At 31.4% G+C, this 27,952-nt stretch overlaps 3 protein-coding genes across 4 annotated transcripts in view; 1 reads left to right on the top strand and 2 right to left on the bottom strand.

Annotated features, from left to right (window-relative positions):
• Positions 1 to 565: 565 nt before the first annotated feature.
• LOC148281314 (uncharacterized) lies at positions 566 to 9,494 on the top strand. 2 transcript variants are annotated; one of them, XM_088226892.1, is made up of 7 exons: positions 566 to 644; positions 1,122 to 1,380; positions 1,464 to 2,552; positions 4,349 to 4,606; positions 5,726 to 5,906; positions 6,383 to 6,553; positions 7,024 to 9,494. In XM_088226892.1, exons 2-7 carry the CDS (start codon positions 1,144 to 1,146, stop codon positions 7,044 to 7,046), a joined length of 1,959 nt encoding a protein of 652 aa, XP_088083018.1. In that variant the 5' UTR covers positions 566 to 644; positions 1,122 to 1,143; the 3' UTR covers positions 7,047 to 9,494. The 2 variants fall into 2 exon arrangements, with proteins under 2 accessions (XP_088083018.1, XP_088083019.1); XM_088226893.1 differs by having other exon boundaries at positions 587 to 619.
• LOC148281313 (MAPK regulated corepressor interacting protein 2) lies at positions 7,370 to 23,347 on the bottom strand. Its single transcript, XM_088226895.1, has 5 exons — positions 23,183 to 23,347; positions 23,023 to 23,107; positions 22,685 to 22,794; positions 16,433 to 16,492; positions 7,370 to 15,515 (listed from the first exon to the last, which is right to left on the bottom strand). The coding sequence occupies exons 1-5, from the start codon at positions 23,232 to 23,234 to the stop codon at positions 15,376 to 15,378; spliced, it is 447 nt and encodes a 148-aa protein (XP_088083021.1). The 5' UTR covers positions 23,235 to 23,347; the 3' UTR covers positions 7,370 to 15,375.
• A 2,033-nt stretch (positions 23,348 to 25,380) lies between these two features.
• The window catches only part of Hexo2 (beta-hexosaminidase 2), a 72,671-nt gene continuing 70,099 nt past the window's right edge, over positions 25,381 to 27,952 (bottom strand). The window contains exon 9 of the mRNA XM_088226900.1: positions 25,381 to 27,774. Within this exon, the coding sequence (XP_088083026.1) occupies positions 27,593 to 27,774 (182 nt within the window). The 3' untranslated portion in view covers positions 25,381 to 27,592. The remainder of the gene's footprint in view (positions 27,775 to 27,952) is intronic.

Here is a 27,952-nt window from a genome sequence, read left to right as displayed (position 1 = left end):
AGTCACCCAGTACACTGGTAGCCAAAAGTAGTGATAGCCAAACTTCACCGAGGAGCAGCACCATAAAAAAAAAAAAACATAAAATCAAAACACAACTTGAAATATGAGTATTTATTCAATAAAATAAAATAAATATGTTATTCTTTCGTTGGACTGGCAGTTAAGGTGTTAGGTTGATTGTTTTTCTTTCATGTATACAATTATTGATATATGCTGTTAGTACAGCTTTAGTAAGCAGTGCTTTTTGCAATATTTTAGCCTTGATTCGAGGACGATATTGATGATTTCAAACATTTAATCAAACTAAGTACAACCAAAACATAGTTTATTTTCACAAAGACAAGTGTTTTTTGTGCTTTGCAGCTTAACGAGTCTTATCTCATTAGTGCTACCTCTGGAGTGAATTTCATGCCTACGTAATTCAAAATTGAAGCCAAGAAAATACGAACATAAACTTCGACGTTTAAAATATTCAGCAAGAAATGTCACAGGGTGACAGTGAGGGTAATTTAAGTAGATTAGTTTTTGTGAAAGGCTTCTTGGGAAACATAAGCTATTCCTAATATCAGTATTGCCTGCAGTTTACAAGAAAGCATACGTGTCTGCAAACTTTCCTAAGGTACGTGTCTGCAAACTTTCCTAAGGTACGTGTCTGCAAACTTTCCTAAGATACATTTTATTTTAAATTGCTAGTTGGATAGTTTGGTGTTGTGCTTACACTGTCTCATTATCAAGACTGAGTTTTCTATATTTCTAATGGAATCAGGTCTGTTTTTAAAATTACAATTTCTAATGAAGACAGAAAAAATAACTGTATTGTTACATGTAATATTTATTGTTAAATTGGTATTCCAAGCACATTTTTACATAAAAATGTTTGTGATTTTGTGTCATTAATTTTAATTAGAAAGTGGTAAAAAGGAGTTCCATCCATATTATTATGAAAGTGTTATAAAATTTGTTTGTAACTTTTATCTAAACTGTGTTAAACACCACAAGCACAAAAACATTACTTATATAAACTTGTTGATATAATGAAGACATCTGTTGATGCTAGACTTTTAAAACATAAAAAAAATTATACACAATATTGAAACATGGCAATTTGATTTTCTTTTAAGTTTTTGGACTAGATTTAGTGAGATGGATTGGACACATGGATGGTTGTGGAGTTCAGACTTACTAGAAATAGATTCTAACTGGACACAGCCATTTCTGAAGAGCGTATTTAATTCGTTTAACGATTCATTGGTCGGAACACACAGGGCGGAGAAATTCAGCGGATTACCAATATTTAACTCCCTTTCTAATCTTGAGCAATGCGTCATAGCTATACCAATACTCTTGATTATTATGATCAATAAGTATTTTTCTAACAGGGTAAGTTGTGAACAAAGAATAATAAAATATATGTTTTATCCCAGAAATGTGCAAATATATTATCAACATTTGAAAATTTTTAGGATGTCAAAGGAAAAAATAAGTTTACTCTTTGGTGGCCTCAGTTTGTAAATCCGAAAACTGCATTTATTTTCGCCTCATTTTTGATATTCAGTTTACTTTTACCGGTCATTATTTTGACATTGATTTTATGTTACATTAACAGATTAGTTATTAACTTTATTCTTAAGAAAAAACATGGAAACAATTTCATAAAATTGTTGGATGGAACAGATACCATTTGGGCGTTGGAAGAAGATAATGCGAAAAGTATAATTAATGTAATCACCACTGTGGAAGTTGGTTGCAAAATTAATCAGAGAACCAACGGAATTCTATTAAAAAAGTTGAAAGAAAAAATTGCTCAGAATTTTTTCACAGGAAAATGTGCTCATCCTAAAATGTTTTACAAAAGATCTTTTGAGAAAGGATATTATTTCTGGGAAAAACATGACGACCTCAATATTGATGATTACGTTCGTTCGATGGACATGCCTCTGGATTTACCGATGAATAATGAAAATTTACACAAATATGTGTCTAAAAATGCCAATTCTGATTTACCATTTGATAACACCGCATCATGGGAGGTATTAATCAGTGAAAGACCAATGGAAAAAAGTTCCGATGATAACTCTAATGTTGAAGTTTATCCACTTTTATTTAGGATTCATCACAGTCTGGGCGATGGAGTCGTACTCATGAAGCTACTCCTTAAAACAATTGCGGATGAGAAAATCAAAATACACGAAAGGAGACGATTCAAAAATACAATAAAGTACATCATTTGCTTATTAAATCTGAGAAAAATGCGAGGCGGTTTTAAATTACAAGATATAATAGATTTCGTTTTTAATATAGCGAGGATAGTTATGATAATAATCCTGGCTCCAGCTTCTCTCATGAGTCAGGTATTGAGACCTCCCGACAGCAATATTCTTCATGGTCCCCTATTGACTGGCAAGAAGGTGTGCGCGTGGGTGTCCGATGGATTGACAGAAGAAAGTTTACTGTTAAAAATTAAAAGAATGAAGTCAAGAATACCGGGAGTCACATTTTCTGATGTCTTTTTGACAGCATTGTCGGCAAGCTACCACAATTATTTTACGCAGGTAGGTCTTTTTTTATTTATACAAACCCTACAATAAACTGTGCATATTATATATGTTTGGTAAAGATGTGTTTTATAAGTGAATCTCGTCTATTTATGAGCCATCTTTAGGGTGAAGATGTGTAATACTTAGTATATTACCTTTTTGATTTCTATGGACAATACAAAAAACTGCCAATATCCCCAAATAATGTAAACAGAGAGCATATTACAATAGTTACGGAGAACATAATATTAGAGAAAGGAATATGGAAGTCTAGACATTTACAAGGCTGCCATGGGCTGATTTAAGCGGCCACTTTACACACTGTAACATTCATCATTTTGTGTATGTTTTAACATCTATATTTATTCAATTCTTCCATTTGTTGATTTTTGTGATGTTAAAGATCTGAAAAGTTTTTGACGAGGGTGAGTGTGATTTTATATGACTGAATTATTTCACGTGTATACTAGGCAACGCCTGAAAACATTTTTCATTTTTATACATAGCTACCATATTCCTCTCTCTTAAATGTTCTCCATCTTGCTGTGTTATGCTAGTCTCAATAGGGTATGAAATCCCGTCCTTTTCAACAAAAATTAGGCCAAACTCAAAATATTGTTGAGTAAACAGAGAAATTATTCAAAGTAAATTCATTGTGGATTCCAGCATAGCTCATACATTACATTTTTATACAAGTACTTATTTAAAATATTTGAGTTTGTCCAAATGTTCGTAGAAAAAAGACTGGATTTCACCCCCTCGGGAGTCATTAAGATTAACAAATTACAACAGGGATGGAGAATACCTTAAATAAGGGAATATGGAAGTCTAGGCATTTACAGGGCTTATGACCTGTCATTGGCTGGTTTAAGTGGCCACTTTACACACTGTGTAACATTCACCATTTTGCCTATGTTTAAACATCCATATTTCTTCAATTCTTCCATTTGTTGATTTTAGTGAAGTTAAAGAGCCGAAACCTTTATTGTTGTGAAGAGATTCATCTGAGTGAATTATTTCATATACTAGGCAACGCCTGAAAACAATTTTCTTTAACTCAAAGTCTCACAACTCCAAATGCGTCACACTGAAAATTACTGAAGATTTTGACATTAGCAAGTTTTGACCGCAAATTAACATAAAACAATGTACCCTTTATAATTATACTGTAATATATATATTCAATAGGTAAAAATAATTTATTTAAAAATATCTTTGTTAACTTTAACACTTAGTAAATATCATCTTAGAGCACTTGCATGCGGTTTTAAAGAACTTTTTAGTTATGGCAGTTTGGCACAGTGTAATATGTGTACCAATGAGGAACTTCAGCCCTACGGGAAATTGGATACAAAAAATGTTTTCTTGCCCGGGGTAAAAATTAGAGCATTAAATTGTACTGCAAAGTTTCTTGAAAATTTACGGAAAAAATAATAAAAAATATTTTGATAAAAACGCACTACTTTGAATGACGTCACTGGTTCATGTGAATCAGCCTATGATCTGAGAGCTATGGAAGATTTCCGGTCTGCTTGTCGCTTCTGGACCAATAGGAAGAACTGAATGAGAATAAGCGGAAATGAACCTCTGACGTTACACGCGGAGTTATTTCAGAAATTCAAAACTTAAAAAAATCGTAGCGCTGATAATACGATATATAAAAATTGAAAAAAAATTTTTTGACTTAGTTAAATAGTATATTAACAAATAAAAAAATATGAAAAAACCACTGAACTTCCTCATTATATAAAGGATATCTTTGTAATATTATATTAAGTGTCTCTCTGATTTATTTTTCTGTATCTTTGTAGTGCTGTTTACTAGGAAAACCGACGATCCCCGAATACATGACAGCAGTGGTACCGGTTAGGGTGGAGAAATCTGACTTGACTCTCAAAGCCGAGATTAGACATTCTAAACTGGAACTGGAGAACAGATTTTCAGTTGCCATGTTAACAATTCCCATAACACAGGGAAATTCGGGAGACAATAAAACATACTCTCTTCTTAAAAGGCTGGTAGAAGTGCGAAAGCAAACGAGCCAACTGAGATCCAGTGCCGATTATTGTGTAAGACTAACATTATGCTTATTACTTTAGAAATAATATGAAAATTTTAGTCACTAACTGCTATAACTTCCTTTGATGTCTTTTCGGGTCCCCCCGATGTTGGCGATCACTGCATCAAAAGCAGTTATGTCCCACGCTACTTTTATACTCCGCAGCCAGGACGACTGCTTATTGACGTACTCGGTGGAGTGATTCTTGGAAAAATATGACCAAAGTGATTTCCTGTTGCCTTCTCTGCTTAATTTTTCTATCAGGGTTACCTTCCCTTAGCTGGTTGGTTCTGGTTTGGAGGTGCCAGAAACTCGCCTGTTATCCTCTCATCTGTTGTGATCACATTGCCCAGGGTTTTAGATGTGGACGCTAAAGAGTTGGAGTAGTCAATAGTTTTGCCGGTGGAATGCAACTGGGTATTCGCAACATTTTATAGAATCACACCCTCCAGCAAGATGTGACTCACTGCGACCCTACTGACGGTTCAAACCCCCTGCTATATACATAAAATATATTAGTGCATTTATAATAATTTTGTAAGAAACATAGTCCTCTAAATTACATACTTGAATTTTCCCATTTTTTTACCAGTTTTAGAAATAGATACTACACATTTATAGGTTCTACAATACAAGTTATATTGGTTTCTTTTATAATCTTGTTCACACTTAAAATATCATAAAGTACTGCAGTGATTGCTGTGTATTTTGACATGAACACAGTCTTACCTTCATTATTGTCTAATCGGTCCTGCATTTTAGAAGCTAGTTTATAAAAACCATAAAATATGCAATATAAATAATAATAGCAGATTTCTCTGGAACTAAATTTTACTAAATATGTAGGAGCAAAAAATTGGATAGAACAGACAGTTTTCTTGACTAAATGTATTATGTCGATACGTGACCACTATTAAATAATTTAATGGTTAATTATCTAATATTGTTTTCCGTTCGTATAAATTAATCAAAAAAATATTTCAGTTGTGATGTATAAAAAAAAGTTATAAAATGATTTTTGATTAAAAAACCGTCTTCACCTTTAAATCAAATTGAACTAAATATCTTGAACTAAATATCTTGAAAAAAACATCAAGAAAAAATTTAATTATCTAATTAATTTCTGCAGGTTAATTATTGGATAATGAGTGTTGCAAGTCACGTGTTACCAGAGTCTATACTCCGGCCCGTGTTATACAGTGAACAAGCAACACTGGTTGTGAGTAACCTACCTGGACCAACTGACCTGAAGATATGCGGTGGAAATGTCAGAAATATGGCATTTTTTGTGCCAAACAGAGGCACAACAGGTAAATAAATAAAGATAGATATCACCATTTTTTATGAAGGGGAAATGGAAGCAGAAAAACTCACTGTGGATCGGGACACCTTTTTTTGAGCTTCTTTGGTCAAATGATAACTTTACACTGTATGTGTTATGTTTACCGCTCTGCCTATAAAGAGCATAGTTTTTGCTATCGTACCGACACTGGAACATGTGTTAGAAGTCTGGTGGTCGTTGTAGGTCCATGGACAGTAATGTTGGGTAAACTAAAAGAGTGTAGTGTGTATACTAACTTTGTGGATTAAAAGCGAGGTCAGAAATAGTTGTACTTCTCGTGGAAATGAAAACCTCAGTTAAGAAACTGAATTTTACATACAGGGTTACCCTCTTTAAACTATATGTAGTGTAAAACCTTAGCTGAAATCTAAGTTGAGAGAGTTGCAGCTGGCCTAAGACTGTAATACTAAACTTAACTTAGATGTGTTTATGATATGATTACAGGCATGGGAGTTACCTTATTGACCTGTGGGGGTAAGGTGCATCTTGGTTTAATGGCGGATTCTGCCCTCATTAGTTGTACAGAGGATGCTGAGAGCATTCTCAAGGGAGCGGTGGAGGAAATAAAAGCTTTAGATGTTTACACTACTAGGAGAATGAATTCTCAGCAAACTAGTAAGTCATTTGTGTTTTTTTCACTTGTTTTTTTAATATATCGACACCTTTATGTAATTATCATACTTTGAAACAATATTCTTCTATGAATACATATCGCGGGGTAATTACTACAACTAGGTTACCTCAAAATCAGCATTTGTGAGTTACCCACTAAAAACGCATTCTTTTCCTCCTCCATGAATGCTACTAATAGAGGAGACGTGTAGTGCATTCAAAACATCATATGATTAGAATGAATCACAACTTGTCTATTTGCAGCATTCATGGAGAAAGATACAAATGTGTTTTTAATGGGTAACTGCAAAATGCTGACTTTAAAGTTACCTAGTTGTAATATCAAGTTATTGTTACCCCATTATAATATTAAGTTATTGCTTTTAAATAACTTATTAAATATATTCTAATTGATTGTTAAGTTTGTCGATTTATATTGAATTTTGTATATTATGATTTTTATTGTCTTTTAGGTATGGAGATTCATAGCACTTAAGGAAGTGAAATATATATCTCACAACATCCGGATAGTCGGAATTTTGATGACAATTACTCTACAAATAATAATACCTAATTTAAAAATATTTTTTATTAATTTTTTATCATGTTTTAGAGTGCGATTTTTACTTACAACACAAACTAATAAAAACTATTGTAAAAAGGTGTTTTTATTATATTATGTAGCTATGTAATAAAATATGAATTAATGTGTTACGAAAACATTACAATAATTAAAAGATTTATCAGCATCGCAACTTACCACTCCGCACATTTTTTAAACCGAGTAAGTTTTTTTTAACAAAAAAATAAAGAAGTCTGTTTTTAAAAAAAGTTTTTTTTAATAATTAAAACACTAATAACAACTTTGATGGTGAGTGAGTTAACAGAATGTGCAACTAACAATATGATAAATGACGACTACAAAAATAACAATGAGAGTGAAGGAACGATTTCAACAATAATAATATAACACTGTACAATATAAATTGTGTCAAAATTTAAAGGCGATTGTAAAAAACACCCATTAGGTAACTACAATAAAATTATAACAGCTAATACAAAACAATATTTCATTTCCACAGGCTGTAAATGTTATAAAAATACAATATATAAACATATATAGGCGGAAAATAACTTTTGTATGCGATTTAACACATTCCAAATGGTTTATAAAAAAGCCATAATGCAATTTATATACATGGTTATCAAATGTTATTTAAATTATAAGAGGCATGTTGAAAGAATAACAAGAAAAATAATGCAAGAGCTGAATTTACTATATAAGTGTAAATAAAACATAAATGAGTAAGTACATTGGGTTTTGTTAAACAACAAATAAAATGTATACATGATTAAACTTATATAAAGAAGTAGCACTTTGATTTATGTAAATAACATATTTTAATTCCTGAAAATGTATACAATATGGTTCAAGACATAACAAATAAAATGTATACACGATTAAACTTATATAAAGAAGTAGCACTTTGATTTATGTAAATAACATATTTTAATTCCTGAAAATGTATACAATATGGTTCAAGACATTAAATATTTATACAGCACTAATACTTGAATAAAAAAAAACATTAAAATTTGATTGGACAGTACAAATATTTTATTTTAGATTCGAGAAGCACAAGACGTCATTTGACATTTTCAAAACAATATTTTTCTTTTTCGTTTGAAACAGGAATTTTCGTTACTATGTATTTAACATTTGTCGGCCTCGTGGTGTTTGCCCACCGAGCAAGAGGTCTCGGGTTCGATTCCCGACATGGTTGATATGAAATATTTATTTTAAAGGGTGTTTTCACACCGGAATATTTCATAGTCCCTGGACTGGTACCTGAAGCGTAGGACTGATCATCTTATCTTCATGTAACAAAAAAAGGATCAAGATAAGCTGCGATTGATTGGTGTATCAATGCAGTGCCCTATGCACCATTAGGTGCGGAAAGGGAATGATAATAATGATTTTGATGTATGTAAACTGTATCTAGATTTTAGTTTGTTACTTTCTTCAAATTCTACAAATATAGCCACTTCACTTCAACAGAAATAATATTTGCAATCGGTTATCTTTGACATAATTATTTTTTAAACATAGAGGACATAATATATATTTGAAATGATTTTTTTTTCGACTGTCAAAGGAAACTAACAAATCATGATAAAGTAAAACAAAACATATATTGAAATGAAGCAAACATATTATTGATACTTTCAATTTCCTTTAACTTCCGAACACCATGTACATAAGTCGCCTATAATTATTGTGATTTCATTATGACTTATATTTATTGCACTCACCGCTTTCAAAGAAGTATCTACTGATTCATTCCATCTACAGGCAAACCCTATTAAATCTAACTTAATCTATTGTAGAATGCTCACACCTTACATTAAAACCTTTCACCGTTCCTAAAGACAATATCATCGGTTAAATAATCGGCACGTCTTATTCAATTATTATTCTTACAATTGGTAACTGTGCCCTTTCTCTGGCGATATAGTATTTGCTGTCACCGATTATTCAAACACACTAACAGTATAATCTGAATCTGCCAACGTTAAACGCATGCAATGTTTTACATAGCTTAAAAAATAACTCCAGATACATTGAAATTGAATAAAAATACACTAACAGAGATTGGAAACAAATAGAAAATAACAGAAAACACATCTTATTGAGTTTTCAAATATGCATCAAACACGGTAAGTAAGTGATTACATAATTTACATATTATACAATCAAATAGAATCCTTTAAATTAATTGTGATAATTTATTTATTTTTATTTAATATCAATGTAAAACATACTGTCGCCTTATTTGAATGCAACATTTTAGTAATTTTTTATGTATTTAAGATTATAATAGAATATTTTTCACCGTACAAAATAGCATATATCTCCGTCATTTGAATGAAGAAATTCTTGACAAAAGAGAGACAAAACACATTTTTCAAAAAGTGATTTTAGAGTAAATTTTCTTTCAAAACATTGCCTTAATTCAATGGTCAATCCAATTATCCGGATTTCTGCATATCCGGATAACGTCTGGCATTCATTTATCCGGATAATTGGAGTTTTACTGTGTTCCCAAAACTCAAGAAACGTTTGCGTTGAAATATTTTTTTTGATGAATAAGATGTCACGTGCTGCGCGGATAAGTGGCCGGCAGGCATCGGACAAATGTTCTACCAGGAAGGCATAGAAATGTTGGAGCATTGCTGGAAGAAGTGCATACAAGTTCAGGGACTATGTTGAAAAATAAGGCAGAAAAAAAATTCTCATCCACTTTGAAATAGGTGTGTAAATAAATACAGTGGTGGAAAATATCGGTCAACTCTTGTAATTTAATGTTATTGCAAAAATAGAAAATATTGCGACTTTTATAAATATGATTGAAATAAATCATCAAAGATTAAAATCATTATACATACTATTTTTTCATTGATTCGAGGAGACTGAAAATATTATTTGATTCACTAAATTTTAAGAGCACATTTTTATACATAAAAACATGTATGTACATAATTTATGTTAGATTTATAACCAAAAACTAATCTAAGTACAAGGAAGCACAAAAGTATCAACTACATTATATAAAGAAGAAAAATATTTAACTATTTAAAACTATGGAACTATATATCTGTGCTATATATATATATTATTGACTAAAGTTCTATTAAGCATAATATCACTACTTGGGTAACTAAATGTTTTTCTAAAGCTAAATAATAACAGTACACTAACTTAAAGTGTATATTTATAAAAAATTCTCAAATCTTACAAAATATGAAACCAATAAGTTTTCTAGAAAATTCCAAATCAGATAAATAAATAATTTTATTTTTCTGATCAATATGTTGTTTCATAAGATACAGTATGTACCAACATTGGGCAGTCAATTATATGGGTTATCTTTTATTGCACATAAAGAATTCATTTCTAAAAAAAAAAACATGCACAAAATTATAAAATTAACTATCAAATTAATTAATAAAAAATTTAAAAAATCAATTGGTATATTGTTTTTATTTTATTATTTTAAATTTTGATAGTAAATGCATACGGAATAAAAAAAATTAAGGCAATATTGGAAGCTTATCTAATTAATCAAATATATTTAAACCAAATCCGTAAAAAAAATATAATTTGATAAAGGTTTTATAATATATTGTTGTATCCAGGAGCGTGCAAAATAAACGTCTGTGAGCGAAATAGAACCAGAACCATGAATGGGCATTTTTGATTAGATTTCTAGATAAAAATCTTGAAAAATAAATTGAGTGGAGATAGGTTCACCTCATATGATGGTTGACGCGTTTGCCTACCATTTTTGAGGTCCTAGGTTCGATTCCTGGCAGCGCGAATGTGAAATATTGGTTTTAAAGGTGTATCTACACTGGAATACTGTTCCTGGACTGCACATGAAGCGTAATACTGATCACCTTATCTTCCATGCTACAAAAATGCAATTGCAGTGCCAATATTGAAGATTTTGATATCAATTTAGCCAATAAACTGGTTTGTGGTCGAGCGGTAGTTATTTTTGACGTGCAGGTCTGAATTTCACACTCCGCTTTACCAGAACTATTTTCTAGTATTGAGTTGAACAACTAGTTGAATATGGTCTAAAAATTGAAAAAATTATAGAAAATTTTGACAGTAATAAAAAAATAAAATTGATCGGATTATTTATAATAAAACATGCTCTTCTGAAGTTATTGAGTTCATTTTGATTGTAAGACAATACGATTGCATATAAACTATTTGGTTTGCGAGATATTAAGAGAACAAGTCAAAAATGTAATTTACTCAAGAGATTTTTTATTTGGTGTCCATAGTGACTTGTTATATTGGAAGAAGATAACGCTCCAAACAATACAGTAAAACTGAATTAATAAATAACAATCTTGACTTGTACCCTGAATACTTCTACATAACAATTGCACAGATGCATATTTATTAGCTAATCAGTCTAATATTGTATAATAATCACTAATATAACACGGCTTTGAACTAATAAGCATACATTGATAGGAAATTAAAACAGTAACCTCGCTTCATTGATAGGAAATTAAAACAGTAACCTCCTTCAAGAGATTAAGAATGCATTTGACATTATTAATTAAATATGGCATTTTTTAAACCCTTATTGGTTTGGACCAACTTACCAACATACGAGAGACAGATCTCAACAGAGGTGTTTAACCTGTTGCGAGTATGGCTGTACCATGTATGTTTGAAATAGATGCACGAAGAAGTACGAACGCACATTGTGCGGCGCCGCTTCTCAAAAATCTTCCATTGAATTTATATTCATAAAAAGGACATATCTATGCCATCTTGGGATGATCAGTGTAAAAATTTCCAAGAAAAATAAAGATTTCTTTAAATTTTAACAAAACTACTTGGAACACTTTTTTCTTTCAAAAACTCAACTCTTTTAGAGGTTAAGAAAGGAATGTAGAACTATAGGCGTCTATGATTAAAAATTCACATTTTCATCTACTGGTTCTCTGAAAATTCATTTCTGAAAGATTTTTCTATGAGTGTTGAGATACCTATCTATCGAGGAGGGTTAGGTCCAGTATTATTCATGCTCAAAACGTAGGTAATATTTATCAAACACATTTTTTAGGGCATTTAAAATTATTTGAATTCCATGACCATTTATGCATTATTTAACAATTATAAAAATGTTTTTGCGTCCAACAATAAAAAATATTGATGGTTTAAATACTAATTTAATGATACTCAAGAAAGTGAATTGAGTAGCTTTTTTAAATGAAAAGATTTTTTAAATTAAAACAATGTAGGTAAGGTAGGTGTTATGTAAAAAAGAGCTATAAATATAAATACCAAAATTGTTTTAATGTAAACATTTTGTAAATCCAATTTTGTGATATTAACATTGATTTTATGAACGTTATACAGTAACCAGCGACAGAGGCTGCCGCAGATAATCGGGTAACTTTGACTTTGTAGAGCATCGTCTCTGTCGCACGAGTCCGGTATGTAGATAGACACAATGATGCACGTGTATAAATGACAAAGACGACGCTCTACAAAGCCGAAGTTAGCTGATTATGGCCGGCAGTCTCTTTCTTAAGCCCGATGTCCTTTATTTACTGTGAAAGAGTTTTTTTTATAAGTAAATGCTAAAATTTACATCCGATGGATATCATGGATATGGGCGCCAGCTCATGCAACAGCTTAAAATTCTAGGAAAAGTTGTATTGTACAAAACTCAGTTTCAGCTATGATGGCGTATCAATCACTTAGCTTTTTTACCATCAATATTGATTAAATACTAGAAGATATTTACAATATTACAGAAACTTCAAGACACTTTGTTAGGCACACATTTAGTTAGAAAATAACGTAATACAAATTATGGAAACAAAATTGGAGCATATGAGATAGTAATGACATGTATAATTAGTATTATACAAAAGCCAGAAATAGGCAAAACTGCTATCAGTGATCAATGGGAGATTACTGTTATTTCTGCTACAATATATAGCTGTGTGGGACATATTTCAAACAGTACAGTAAGCAACAACAGTATAAAATTACGTGAATATTCAACGTAGCTATGATGGTGTAATTTATACGAGGACAAGACAATGAACCAAGACATTGTCCTAGAGATAGACCGCGCACGATGTCATGTATTCATTTTTGGAGCGTTACTACGGTCAAACTGTCCTGTCCAGCGCAGTCGAGGCTGCTCACGGAGAAAGGACAGGACAGGGCAGTATTGTCCAGTCTTTTGTATTGTCCTCGCGTGAAGTCTACTCGATTCCTAACATTTTTTGTGAACTAAAAAATCCACATCTATTAGTAAAACCACAATATTTTCATGAAACATAACAAATAAACAAAAACATGATTCATTAGTAAAAATGAAAACTATTGTCAGAGTAAACAATGTGAATGGAAAAAAAGATCCATACAAACAAATCTCATCAAATAATTAAAAATAAAAAATACAATAAAGCGATTTTTAATCCTTAATAGGACACATATTTTGTGTTGATTTATGTCTTGTAAACCTAATAAAATATGTTAATTTTTAAGACGATAAACTTATTGCATTTGAAAAAGCCGAGTGGAAGACTGATCTTCCAGCGTACACTATTACGATGCTTTTGTGACATAAGACTTATTTCTTATTTTCTGGTGGTATATATATGTACCACTTTGTTCTAGGTGTCCTATAAAGGGTTAAGAATTAATTTGATTTTCTAAATGTGTATACAATAAATACAAATTCTTGTATTAGAAGAAAGTTATGATGATTTTGTCGGTTTAAAGGTAATACCATTCAGTACCGTAAAACTTTGAGACAATTTATTTTTAAAGTTTTCCATAAGAATAAATGTTTTCATTCAGAGATTTAAAATTACTTATTGATGAAATCTTTTTTTTTTTTACATGATATTATAAAATAAGAATTCTGAAAAGTAAGAATCTCATTTTTGACAAACATTGCGCAGTGATTATTTTAAACCTTTGAACCGACATAGAGGCACTTGCACAAAAAAATTCATCCTAAAAAAAACTAATGTTCTAATTTATTAAACATTGGCAGATTTCAGAAATCTATTCTGGAACAAACGTAAGCATGTTCAAAAGTGAACTTCGTGATTTCAATGATAGTTCCATTTCTATCAGCCGGTGATAGCTGGCCTTCAAAAGCCATGTGGGTGAAAGACATCTCCTACAATTCACTTAGCTTAGTATAATTAAAATTTTGCTTTAAAGTGAAAAACAAAATTGTTTTGTGTAAATATAAAACCGCAAGCTAAATGCACGTACACCGGAACCTCTTTTTACGCAAGGTATACGTTCCATGCAGTACCGTGTAAAAAAAAAAGTATGCTATATAAAGAAAAAAAGGTGAATAGGTTTCTTTGTATGAAAATCATTTAGGGATATAAAAAAAGAAAATTTACTATTTATTACACCTTAATTTTAATAAAAAATATAACGCGACCACAAAAGACTTTTAAAAATTGTGAAAACAGATTATTCACTACCATCCTTCCCTGAATACCTCATGCATACCTCTCTGTGTCTAGTAAGTAAAAGAGTAATGTAGAGAACTCTAAAAACAAATATTTTGTATAATTATTATAAGTATTACGCATTGGTAAATTAATATTAAAATATTTTTTTAATTCCATTTTCGTACTGTGTTATTTCAAAACTATGTAAAAAGAGGTTCCGATGTATTAGCGTATTCGAGATCGGCGACATTCATCCAAAGTATGTTCCAGAATATGGATAAATCTAAATCATTATGTCCCAGTACTTTGAGAACCAGGTAGGTGTATGAATAGGTTTCAGAGAATTACTATGACAGTTTTCAAACCGAATTTTATTCATATGAAGAGCAATCTTAGGACTATAGGTTTTAAGTGCAACTTGGATTTTCTTATTAATTAAATACAACTTGAAAAAACAACGGAATTCTGCGGAGGAGCTGCCTTTATCACGTGTGTTAAAAATGCAAAACAAACATTAAAATATCCACAAAGGTTTGTCACTTGTATCGTGTAATAATTATTAAAGATTATATGGGAACATTACAAAGATTGAGCAACTATCCTCAGATCCTCGACCAGCTATCTGGTTCTCGACGCCTGGGGACTATTTAATCGTTAAATTAGATCAGTGACATATTTTCTAAGGCTACATGCCGCCAAGCTCGGCGCGAGGACTGCGGTGAATGTTGGCGGTCTGTTTGGCAGCATGCAGCGAGTGGAATCACGTGAGGAGCGGTGTGAAGGAGACGGGCACGTACGCTTTACAGGGACTTGGTGATATTGTGGAAGAGTCTCTTGCCCCACCAGGACTCCAGGTCGAATGGCTTGAAGTCTTGGAGTACCGGACTCGGGGCAGAATCTTTGTAAAAAAGATTGTTTGGTGGAGTGGTGATGGTGTATACTGTAAACGTTTTATTTTTTATTAAATTCACGCATGTATAAATTTTATATATTTTTATGGCCCGGTTTTGATGGAGATTGAGTTTTTCGAGGCTATCTATTGCACTCTTGCTGATAATTTGGATAAAACTTCAACGTCCATCATCAGGGTTGATGCGATCCAAAATGTCGAGAAAAAGTGCTAACAACATATGGGACAATAACTCAATCTGCACGATTGAATGTGTTTAATTTTGTTGATTTTTTTACACAGCAACAGATTAAAATGCTATACAACTGTGAATTATTTACATCACAGAAATACCCAGACTTGAGAAATAAATAACATTTAATTGAAAATAACATTCATGAGCTAGGAACCATTGTGTAAGAGGCAGGTGCCTTAGCCATTACTGCTAATATATGGGTAATAAAGATAATGGCTAAAATTTTTTACTCTCGCTGTTTTTGTAATACAAAACAAAATCAAATTTTTAAAATCCATATAATTAACGACGCCAATCCTTCACTGGGTAATGACCACTTTAGAGGAGAGATTAAAACTTTTTTTTTATACGCGTGTTCAGTAAAATTATGGATTTCTTTTTAACCTATGGTAAGTGTTACCATTTTTGTTGCTTTTACCAGCAATGTTTGAATAGATTTAACGTCAAATCACATAACTGGACGACTTGGGCGGTGATATTATGATTGCCGTCAAAGAAATGCTTGGCTTGTTCTTGGGTGATAACATCTAACCAGATGTAAATTAAAAAAAAAGAGAACATAATTTAAGAACACCCAAAGCATTAAAAAAAATATGGCCTTCGTTCACACTTTTATGCCATGTATTTTTGAGAGAAAATAAATGAATACCCTATATTTACAGAAAATGAATGCTGAGAGCCGTTATTTATAAGGTAGAGTATAAATACTTACCCTGCTCTTCATCAGAAGGGGTAGTGGGCTCACTGTCACATTCTGCTACCTGATTCCAAGCTGAAAATAACATTTATTTCTATTCATATTTAAAGCATAAACATAGTGGTCAAAAATTCTAATATGTGTTAGTAAATATTTGTGTATAACCCCCGTACTTACGGACTTTTCTATGTCTATTGGTTTTGAGACGAAAAGACGGGTACGTCTTGAAACTGGTAGACATAGAAAAGTCGCTAAATAGTTATATGTAAATATTTATTAACATAATTTATACAAAATGATAGGTACAAAAACATGTATTATAATCAAAGTATATAAAAACAAAATGAGATTATTATAAATCAGTTGAAAAAGTGGCCACTTTAGACACTGCGTAACATTCACTATTCTGCCTATGTTTGATCATCCATTTAACTTCCATTTTTCCATCTGCATTTTCAAATTTCAATACTTTTATCAGAACACGCGACTGCGAGCACAAAACTCTTTTAAAAATGATTTTTTGCTTGAAAGTATGAAAAAATCATGATGACATAGATTAAAAATTTGAGCTCCCTATTCGCTATATTATACCCCCTATCACTTTTATTGAATAAGGATGGCATGTGAAAAGGAACAAATCGACACTACTCAAGACTAATCAATATAACCAGCACCCTTATGGACATGGTAATAAAGGTAACAAATATAATTTAAATATATATATTTCTTTGAAATCTAAATGGAAAAAATTACATGACGAAAACTGATTTTAAGTGCCATATTCTAAGGATGGTGACGCAAGTGACGATAGTTCAAGGTCACAAACTTACGATCTTACTTTTAGGTCTCACAATTACAATTACTTATCTTTAGCGTAATACTTTAAATCGCATTAAGTTCCCGTAATAGACGATCGAGATACGCTGCACTTTATTTGATAATGTAGTTCCCTGTGCGTCACTGGGTGCGGATAAGGGTTTGACGATGATGATGATGAAGGAGCACTAAGTTGACCAAACTTTAAAACCTTAACTTTTTCAAATCAAAGCAGCTTTTTTATGTATTAGCTATGTTTGTGGCCACCACTGCACTGCTGTCATAATATCGTAACTTTTTCGAGGTAATCGATTGTACGACACAAAATATCATCAACATCTTAAATTATGATTGTAAAAAAGGTAATAACTTTTTTAAAAGTAGCAAAAAACTAATAAAAGATTTTTAGTTTGCAATTTATAAAATGACATCTTAATGTCGGTAAACGGTTTTTACACTTCGATTAACATATTTGTCTGAATAAAGCTAAAACTGTGCATCTAGGTAAGATAAATTAAGTTTAAAAAAAAGTCTCTATTTTAAACGGTAAAATTACAGTCATTTATGAAAGTTACCGTAAAAGTACTGCATTTCACTGCGCCTTTTGGTAAAACACCTTATAAATTAAATATATGTACATTGTTATCATTAGAGCACGCCTTAGAGTAATAACCTAATAGAGTCGCAGATACGGAGAAAAACCATGATTATTGACCGCGAACTTAGCTACAGATTACAGCAATACAACAGGCTATAAGTACTTGCGTTGATAATTGCGAGCGCAAACCGAAACCGTCCATTGCACGTTTGTTGTTAAACTAAAAACCAAACCAAAAATTTGGAACGCTTTTGGTCTATGCAATAGAGCCTAAGGGCTTCTCTAGATAAGTATTACTCCGAGAAGCACGCATAAGAATATATTCATATGTGCTCTACTTCAAGATTCAATACAAAAAAATAATTGTATTTTTTTGTAAAAAAAAAAAAAAACTTACTACAAGGATATTTTTGTAAATAGATAAACATCAAAATGAAATAGTATTTTAAAAACACGTGACAATGATGAATGTCTACCATTTGGCAGCGAGCCAGTGCAAGGGCAAGTAAGGTGTTGGAGGAATAAAACAAACCAAACTTTCTCACATAACTTAAAATAGACATTTCCCACTCATCTCGTGATAGTCTCGGAGTGAAAAGATTACATCTTGGCATTCTGACAGTATTATTACTTCAAGTCATAAGACCGCATTATACACGTATTTAGGTAAACGGTATTATATTGTGTTTGCTAGAATGGTTTCATTATTGATTTTAATTTAGAATCTAAAAAACCAAATAATTGAAGAGTGATAATTTTAAAACGGTGAGATTTAAAACATTGAGGATTTAAAAAAACATCGTAATATAGGAGTAATAGATTGAATTTCTCTACAGCCATTTTTTGGTGAAGCTACATTCTAACTACAATAAGAAAAATACTTCGTTTGAATTCTTCTACTTTAACTTGAGCATAAAATTTTCACCAGTGTCCGGGTTTTGAATAAACAAAAGTGAAAAAAGTAAAATGAAGTATCTATTCTCCTTATTACGATGAATCATTATCAGCATTATCATCCTTTCCCACACCAATTATTGCAGCGTTACATACATGATTATCAGTCTTTCGCTTCAGGTGGCCAGCCCAGGGATAGTAACATATTGCAGCGAATAATCTTTAAATAAATATTTCACATTGATCCTGCAAGGAATTAAACCAGGACCTCAAACATGGTTGACGAACGCGTCAATCACTACATCGGTGAAGATTGTATAAATAAAAGTGTAAAAAATTAAGCGCCTATTTTCCTTATTCAATTCACACAAGATGAAATACAAAAATATCTTCATGATCGTAGAAAAATTATACATGTGATTTTCTTCAATTTTACATGAAAGCAGTTTAAATTATTTTTTTAAACATTTTGTCACAACTTGTCAAAGTCACATTTTCACACATCCGTCGTTCTATGATCATATGTTATTGTTATTATTACAGATTATTAAAACTATTAAATAAAAAAAAATTGTTGTAATTTATTAAACATGCTTTTTAAAACAGTTTTTATAATTATTTTACCCACAAATAATGGTGTATACGGCACAATTGCCTTTTATGAAACTTATAATATGAACATAAATGGTTTGATTATTTTTTAAAAACATAAATTTATTTTTACTCAAGATTAAGAAACAAAAATTAAACTTTAAAAAATTTACACACAAAGACAAGATTACGCTTTAGATTCAAGTCCAGAGATTAGTAAAGATATAAAATATTGCAGGGTAAAACACATTTTTGTTTTTACCCTGCAATATTTAGAATATTTCGAATCGAACCCTAGACCCTCGCATGGTAGGCAAACGCATTATCCATTAGACGTGGCGGATTTTATAACAGTTATCAATAAGTAATTTGTTTCTATTATATCCACCCCACAAACATCTAAATTGTATCGTGCAGACCATTTATTTGACCACAAGGTTTTAATCCAGTATGGATATTTTTTCAACAGAGATGAAGCTGAGAAAATAGAGGTCTAGGCATTTACAGAGTTTATCATCAACAGCAATCCGTCAGCGCATATGTAATAACACCACCTAGTCATCCAGTTATGCCATTTAGCGGTATGTATATTCAAACATTGCTAGTAAAAGCACATAAAGTAAGATATACCTAAATGTTAAAAAATCCATAATTTTACTGGACACACATAAAAAAAAAACCTTTTAATTTCTCTCCCCTAAAGCGGTCTAATTTGAGTCACGCGGTGATGGATTGGTGTCGACGATTTGATCTGATAGCTGGTTAAGAAATAACTTCACATACTGTGTAACACTCTCTATTCTGTCTATAGGTAGTTGACTTCCATATTTATGTGTGACATATTTCAAATCTATAGGCAGAATGATGAATGCTACATAGTGCATTAAGGGATCACTTAACCCAGTCGATGACAAATTATAAGCTTTGTAAATTTGTTGAAAAAAATATTTAATATTGATATCAATACTGTCGGGATAAGATCCAAAATTTGTCTATAAAGATTTGAAAATAGTCTAAATATTGTTAATTCAAAACAGGACTTATGTAGATCTGGTCAAACTAAAAAATATTGCTGATAAAAAAAAAAGTTTATCATGTTTAAATGTAAAATAAATAATGTACAATATTAATAGACTTAATTGTAATTTTTAATCGTAAATATTATCAAGTTGAACACTCGCATACATACGCAGCAGATAAAGAATATGTAATAAATAAGGCCATCCATATTATGTAACACAACAGCGCAAAGTTTCAATTGGCTGATAAATAAAATGGATAACCCAATATATAGGCTGTCAGTTAACGGAACATGACAAGGCAAAATTATTGAGGTAGGTATGGATGCATGCAATTTTAGATAAACAATTATTAAGCAGCAGACAAATACAATATTTTGAGCATGTCCAAATGTCTAAAAAAAGCATTGGAAATTTTTCCCCCTAAAGAGTTTGATTTTGATTGATAGATATTCATTAAAGAGCCTCCATGCATCTCTATCGGCTGTGTGCCCTCCCAAGTCAGGTTCTTGTCCCGAAGTTCTGACATAAACTGCGGACGAACAGTCAGTAGTTGACATCCAGGACGTCGAGAACCTGATGCCTTGTAAAGTAGGCAAGCGTGGTTAAGGCTCTCAGGAGGCATCCGCAGTATATGGCCCAGCCAACCGTATCGCCTCCGCTTGATGACAGTTGTCATCGGAGTTTGCTGAATCCGTTCTCTTACTACTTCGTTCCTCACAAATACAGAATATAATGATGGATATTACAATAGACAAAAATATGTGAATATCTAGCTGGTGTCAGACCAACTTAACATTTGACAATCGTCAAGCAGCGAAAAATGAAGCGAGTTTCTACCAAATATGCTTAATTTTTGACAATCATTAACCGAGGGTAGGACGATTGCACAGTATTATACCAACTGCTGGTGTTAAATTAGGGTTTCTATAGAGACACGGTGTCAAGACGAAAGTGAATTTTGCGTGAGTTTGATTGGGTCATGTTAGGATTTTGCCAGTTTTGTCCTGATAATTTGATGTACATGTATTTTGGAAAGCGAATTGTTTTTCTTTCGTTGTTTGAGTGAAAACAGGAGAATTCTGCAAATTTTTCCTAGTTTAGGGGTTTTGTGCAGTTGTTTATTTAATACGTAATACCATGTTCCTCATTCTTTCCAAGAGGGATCCGGGAAGTTGGGTCGGTCCCAATTTGGAACCAATACTGTATTCCTTCACTGTCATACAGGGAAACTAAAATAAGGTCAAATGACCATGTGTATTTGATTGATTACAAATTGAAAATACTGCAATGCAACGCTTTAAAAGTGACGATATTGATATCAAACTGCAATTGGTTTACCAATGCAGTGCCCTATGCACCATAAGGTGCGGAAAGTGAATGGTGATGAAAATTTAACCTCAATGGAAATGGGGAACTAGAATCCCAACCGTTTATGAGCTCTATAGCAGCAAGGCACATTGGGATGCTTATTACACAGTGCCCTCGAGGTGATTTTGACAAAAATGGCGCTTTATAAATTATTCTACATAAGCAAGGATATTTTAATAACCTGGGAGATTAACCCCCACTGTAATATGGCTTCTTGGTCTTTTGTGGTGCAAATGGTGGAAAAAAACACCGCATTGACTGTGTTCCAGACAAAGGTTTAAAACCACAATTATTGAAAAAAGCAGTTTCATTTTTTTAATACGTTTTTGACCAATTGTTTAGGTCTTATGCATATTATAGTAAAAGTATTCAAACCGCAAACACCTATTGGCTGTATTAAAGGTAAGACTATAACAAAAACTTATAGGCACACTGCGACTGGTATACCAATACAATGCCCTATGCATAATAAAGTGCGGAAAAGAGAATGACGGTCATGGAGCATGATAAATACACCATAGTACTTATATTTTTAAAATAAGTAAGAAAATAAGTCTAAGATATTTTTTTTTTGAAAAAAAATTTTTTTTATAATAAGCTATGTATGTATATTGAATTTATGGTAGTAGTATTATGAAACTTTGCTAAGAAATGGTGTATGAATTATATTTTGTGATTTAAAACAAAATCCTTCCGAATTGAGTAGGTTAAAAGATGTTTAGCTCGAAATTAAAATGACAATATTTAAAATAAAATTGACAAATAAATAAGAACTTTAAGCATTAAAATTATTTAAGGGCATCTTTAAAACTTCAATACAATGCGTGCTTTATGTTCGTAATTTAAATTTGTAAAAAGTGAAAAATGAAGTATGGTTATGTTTACATAATATGGGCGACTAAATGTCTTCCTCTTGGGAGAGGAAATGTTTTGAGGTTATGTTAAAAAGTTAAAATGGTAACGAGAAAATAAACTCACTTTCATTAATATATCTGATGATTTCCTCGTGCTGGGGAGTAATATTGTCTTGGTGTATTCTCTGGTGCATCGATTTTTTGCCATTACAGTGGAAAACTGGTCTGGAAATACTGAAAAAAAACAAAATACTGTGAGAGAAGAAACCGCAATCAAATCAAATATCACATCACTTTCGACAAATGCAATAAACGCGTGTTAAAACAAACAAATACCGGCAAGAGAAGGAAACGAAAAGCATTTTCATTTAAACTTGAGTCAAAAGTCAATATTTATGCAAGACCGGAAATTGTGGTGAAACTTTTGTAACTTAATTCAATCATTAAAATGTTTTTACTTACGTTTCTAAATCGTTATTATTTGATTCTGTTGGTTTTCTAGTTAGATCCCTAAGAGTTTCCAATCGCTCCAGGTTTTGAGAAATACCTGTAAAATTAACACTGTTTTTAAGAAGAAAGTCTGAGTTAAGCGGCTAAGGATATTTTATGTCCTAAGACGTACCTCGACGTGTTTTGGCTACGATTTTACTGGGTCCTTTAGAAACTGTGTACATTTTTATAAATTTACACCGGAATCAAAAATTGTGTAAGAAGGGCGCATGGACAGAAAGGGCACTAAATCAATGATGTTGCTATATGAAAACTAACAGTTTCCCGAACATAATTTTAAATAATGGAAAAAATATATAAAAAGTATCACAAGATTTTCCGATCAACACATATATGGAGACGAAAATAACTCAATGTTTTTATTGAAGGCCATATGAAGGTCTATTTTTCAGATGTTTTAGGAATGACAATAATCCATATTGACAATTGAAATGAGTATTTTGATAATTTTTGCGGTGGCAACAATAAAAGACATGTGATCATCTGACAGCTAAATATTAACCGAAAGAATAATTACTACAAGCTAAAATAGCCTTTAAAATAAATATACTTTAAGTTCATTTTGGATAGTCAATTTTTAAAATTATATTTTTTCGCTCTGCGCGTAATAAGAAAGATTACAAAAAACGAGGAACCGATGCTTAAAAAAATCATTAATATGTATCGAGTTTGACTATTAAAAAACGCAAATTGTATTAATGTAAATAAATTATTGCTATGTTAATTTATCCACCTCGTATTTAGGTCGTTGGCACTGATAATCTGATTTTCCTGTAACAAATGATCGAGATACGCTGCATTAACATACCAATGCAGTGCCCTGTGCATCATTAGGTTCAGAGAAGGGTTTTATGATGACGAATTCACCGTTTTTTCAGGTAGTAGTCGAGTTTTTCTTTTTTTGGCATTTCTTACATTACTTATTTATCCTTTGAAAGAGATTTTAGATTCAGGACCATATTATTTACCTTAGCTGCCATTTTTTACTCTCATCGGCTTCTTTTGCAATTATAAATATTCTTGCAAAATGCGTGAATGTCTTCTATGCAGCTTTACTTTTCGGCACTGCAGAAGCAAGACTTAAAATGCCTAGATGATTGTAGTCAATCAATGTTGCGAGACTCTTCCCTACTTCACTCCATTTTGATCATCTAATCAATGTATGTTTCATCTAACTTAACCTGTGGTATTATTATTTTTGACACAATATTTATAGTTGAAGATTTCTCGAGGAAGGGCGTTAAGCTTTATTATTTAACTGATCATGTTTATTACCGTATATATTTTTTTTCAATAACCTGTAGTTCAAAAAATATTAATCCACTAAGGCAGTGGTCGGCAACTACTTTTGGTGGCGGACCATATGAACTGTCAATTATTTTTGGGGACTAGGTATGTGATCGTCGGCGTTACTCGTGCAAGTGGGAGCCAAACATACCTAATTTAAAACCAATGTTAATATGCAACTAAAGACTTGCTGTGATGAAAGAAGACAATTTGAAACGACATTTATACAAAACATGCAAATTACACTGATCGTTCTGATTTAGAAAAAAATCAAGTGAAATCTTTTACTGAAGGCAGGGCTTTGTGTACTACATACTTAACTGTGGTCCGTTCAAGAACTGAACAGGACCCGCAGGACTAAAAGGGAGCAGTTCGCAGGTTGGATCTACCAATGAGGATGTTCAGTAATTTTTTTTATTATTTGCTAATAGAGTATTAAACCTAGCCAAAAAAGTTTTTTTATGTATCGTATTGTCAGCGCTATGATTTTTTAAAGCTTTGAAATTACTTTGTGTGTAACGTCTCAAATTCTCTTCCCCTTCTTCTCAATGAGTTCTGTAGATTCGTCAGTTGATTTACCATAAACCGAAAACCAATCACAGCTGTCTTATCATTGGTTGATTTGGAAGAACTAGTGATGTCACGCAAAGTAGCTTGTTTTGATTAAAATCATTTTTATTATTTTCTTCATTCATTTTTTAGAAATTTCATCGTACAATTTAATGCTTAAATTTTTACTGCGCATAAGAATACATTATTTATATCCAATTTACCTTATGGCTGAACTTCCTCATTGCCGATCGCTGCCCTAGAGGGTTAAATCATGTTTATCTAATGGTATACATCTGTTTCATGTTGCTAGTGTATTTACTATTAATAATAATACCGATATAAAGTTTTTTTTAAAAAGTGTTTTTTTTATTATCATACCACAGATGTTTTGGTAAGGACATTGCTTTTTCTTTTGTCAGTTTGCTTTATTATTTGCATATATTATTAGTACGTAGTGAAAAAGACAGCATATGATTTTAAAGTTTTATTATCGTTTTTGCTTGTTACAGATAAGTATCAGTGTTTATTAAATAAAGTATGTATTGGTTTATATTTATACATTTTCATACTATAAATAAAGGTAGTATAGTATTTTGTTTAAAGAATATAGGTAGGTAAACACATAAATGAGACAGATTTAACATTGCAGTTAGGTGACTCAAGGGTGACTCTTGTTTTAAATTCGTGATTTAAAAAAAAAAACGTAATATTTGAAAATGATGCAATACTTTTGTAAAATGTAATTGAATGTAGGTAAGTACTAAACAAACTCAAGTTTAAAATGCTTGATAATATAAAATATTTATAATTTTTAACATGATCAAGATATTGCCATATGTAAATTTTCTTTAAACATGACAAACAGTAAAATAGGAACATTTTAAAAACCTAAATGAATTTTGTAAAAAAGCTGCTACAATGGTATGTTCATAGAATTAGAATAGTCTAATTCTATGGGTATGTTATTATTTTTTCTGTTTTGCACTTGAAAATGTGTTAATTTAAAACATTTTGTTTAATAATAACATGTTTGTTTTAAGTAGGAATATGATAAAAATAATGATTATTGGAATGTTTTGAATAATAAACAAATATTCTCTTTGTACTAAATGGTAAATCAAATGATAAAAAGACACTTATTATTTCAATAAAGCACACTGAAAATTACAATTATATTTTTAAGAAGCTCAGATTATAATAAATAAATAATTTATACTATTGAAACATAAATATTTCAATAATAAAAAAAACATAATTAAACACACACTTAAATTGAACTAAACCAACGGTTTTGTAATTTTCTAAAACATAGCACAAATACAGATATTTTTTTATTATAGTTCACATAAAATTGACATAATTTTTACTTAAAGATCTATTCACCTAAGCATACCAAAATTTAATATAAAACAAGCAAGCAGTCAAGTGAATTATTTAGTAAAATAATGTTAATAATAATTATTTACATAATAATTAAAATGGCACACACATCGTGAATTATCTTAATGTCCTATAGTTTGTATTTTTAATAATATCAAATATTTTAACTTAAATAAAAACCTATGAAAAACAGAAATATAATGGATACTTTAAAACTTTTGGTAGGTAAGTAATTAAAAAAAAGTAACATTGCATTGAAAAAATGTATTATTTGATTTACTTACAAAATTTTAATTCAGTAAAAAATACAAAACTTTTGTAACTTCATAATATATATTTCAATTTTGTAATGTGCTAGTATTAAAAAATGGCAAAGTCTCGCAAATATTTAATGTAATTAAATTTAATAAGTGACTTTATATAATTATAAATGTGTGAACATTTGTTTATTTTTCTCTCCTTGTTTCTTAATTATTAAAAAAAAATCTGCTGGTAATTCATAAGACTATCAAATTTATGACTTAGTGGATTCCGTCTAGCAGGGGTATAATTATTTAACTTGCCAATGTTTGCTTTCTACGTGAAAAGTAAAAAGAATCTCAACCATATATTCCTGTACTGTCCTGTACGAGACAGATGCCTTTTATTCCTCCCGACTTATCCAATCATCTCCCACTTCTTATTAATACACACCAAGACAACTTCTTTGAAAATAGAAGTTGTGACTTCATATAAATATGATGGATGAACATGCATACAATTTTCCCATCGCATATCCAGGAACTGAGAACATAAGTCTCCTTAGCGGTGCCTACATATAATGAAAATTACTCATTGCCAAATGAGAAAAGTTGCCCGAAGGAGGTCTCCAGTATCCTCGTGTCTGTGTGCAAAAACAACATAATCCAAGAGACATAATAATATGAACTTTGTTGAATTAAAGAAAAGAGGGAAGTGAATTCTTCACTGACTGGGATTCACCGATTGGACATGATCAATTCACCAAAATGATTAACATTTGGAAGCCAACAGCTCTGTATATCCGAAAGGACCTTGACTAACATGATTACAACTACAAAATAAGATGGATCTGTAAGCTCGACTTATTTTGAGATATCAAAATACTCATCCTTTGTTTTTATTTAGATAAACCACTATTGTTCATTATACTTTCATTTTAGTCTTCATTTATATAGTTCTTTCTTAAAACCAATCTGTAGATATCTCGTATTTTTTCAACCTTATTTTCAACAGACAAAAGTTATTTGTTTCGTATCACAGAGTCTGAGTTATTTTCATTAAATCACAGACATTCCCCTTCATTTTGAAAGCACCACATGGGTTGTAAAGCTTCGGGCTGCAGTCCTCGTGACAGAAGCCTTTCTCTGTGTCTGGCCATCCTATCTTCAGCAGCTCCATATCGAGAGCTCGGGTCAGCCCACAAACGTTCTGCAACGGCTGCTGCCCGGGGCCATATTCGGCCATCTGAAACATAATATGAAAATCTCGAAGAAAACACAATAGAAATTGATGAAAACAATCATAATGTAATGAAAAATAAATTAATGACAGTATTTTTAAGGATAGATTATATGGATTAATTTTGATAATGGCCTTTAACAAAAGTAATACAGGCTACGGTTTTATTATAATAATTTCGTTA

Source organism: Micrasema longulum, unplaced genomic scaffold, assembly GCF_059751315.1.
Source record: "Micrasema longulum isolate JH-2025_06_02 unplaced genomic scaffold, ASM5975131v1 h1tg000470l, whole genome shotgun sequence".
In the NCBI taxonomy this organism is placed as follows: domain Eukaryota; kingdom Metazoa; phylum Arthropoda; class Insecta; order Trichoptera; family Brachycentridae; genus Micrasema; species Micrasema longulum.
This window is presented reverse-complemented; position numbering and strand designations above follow the sequence as displayed.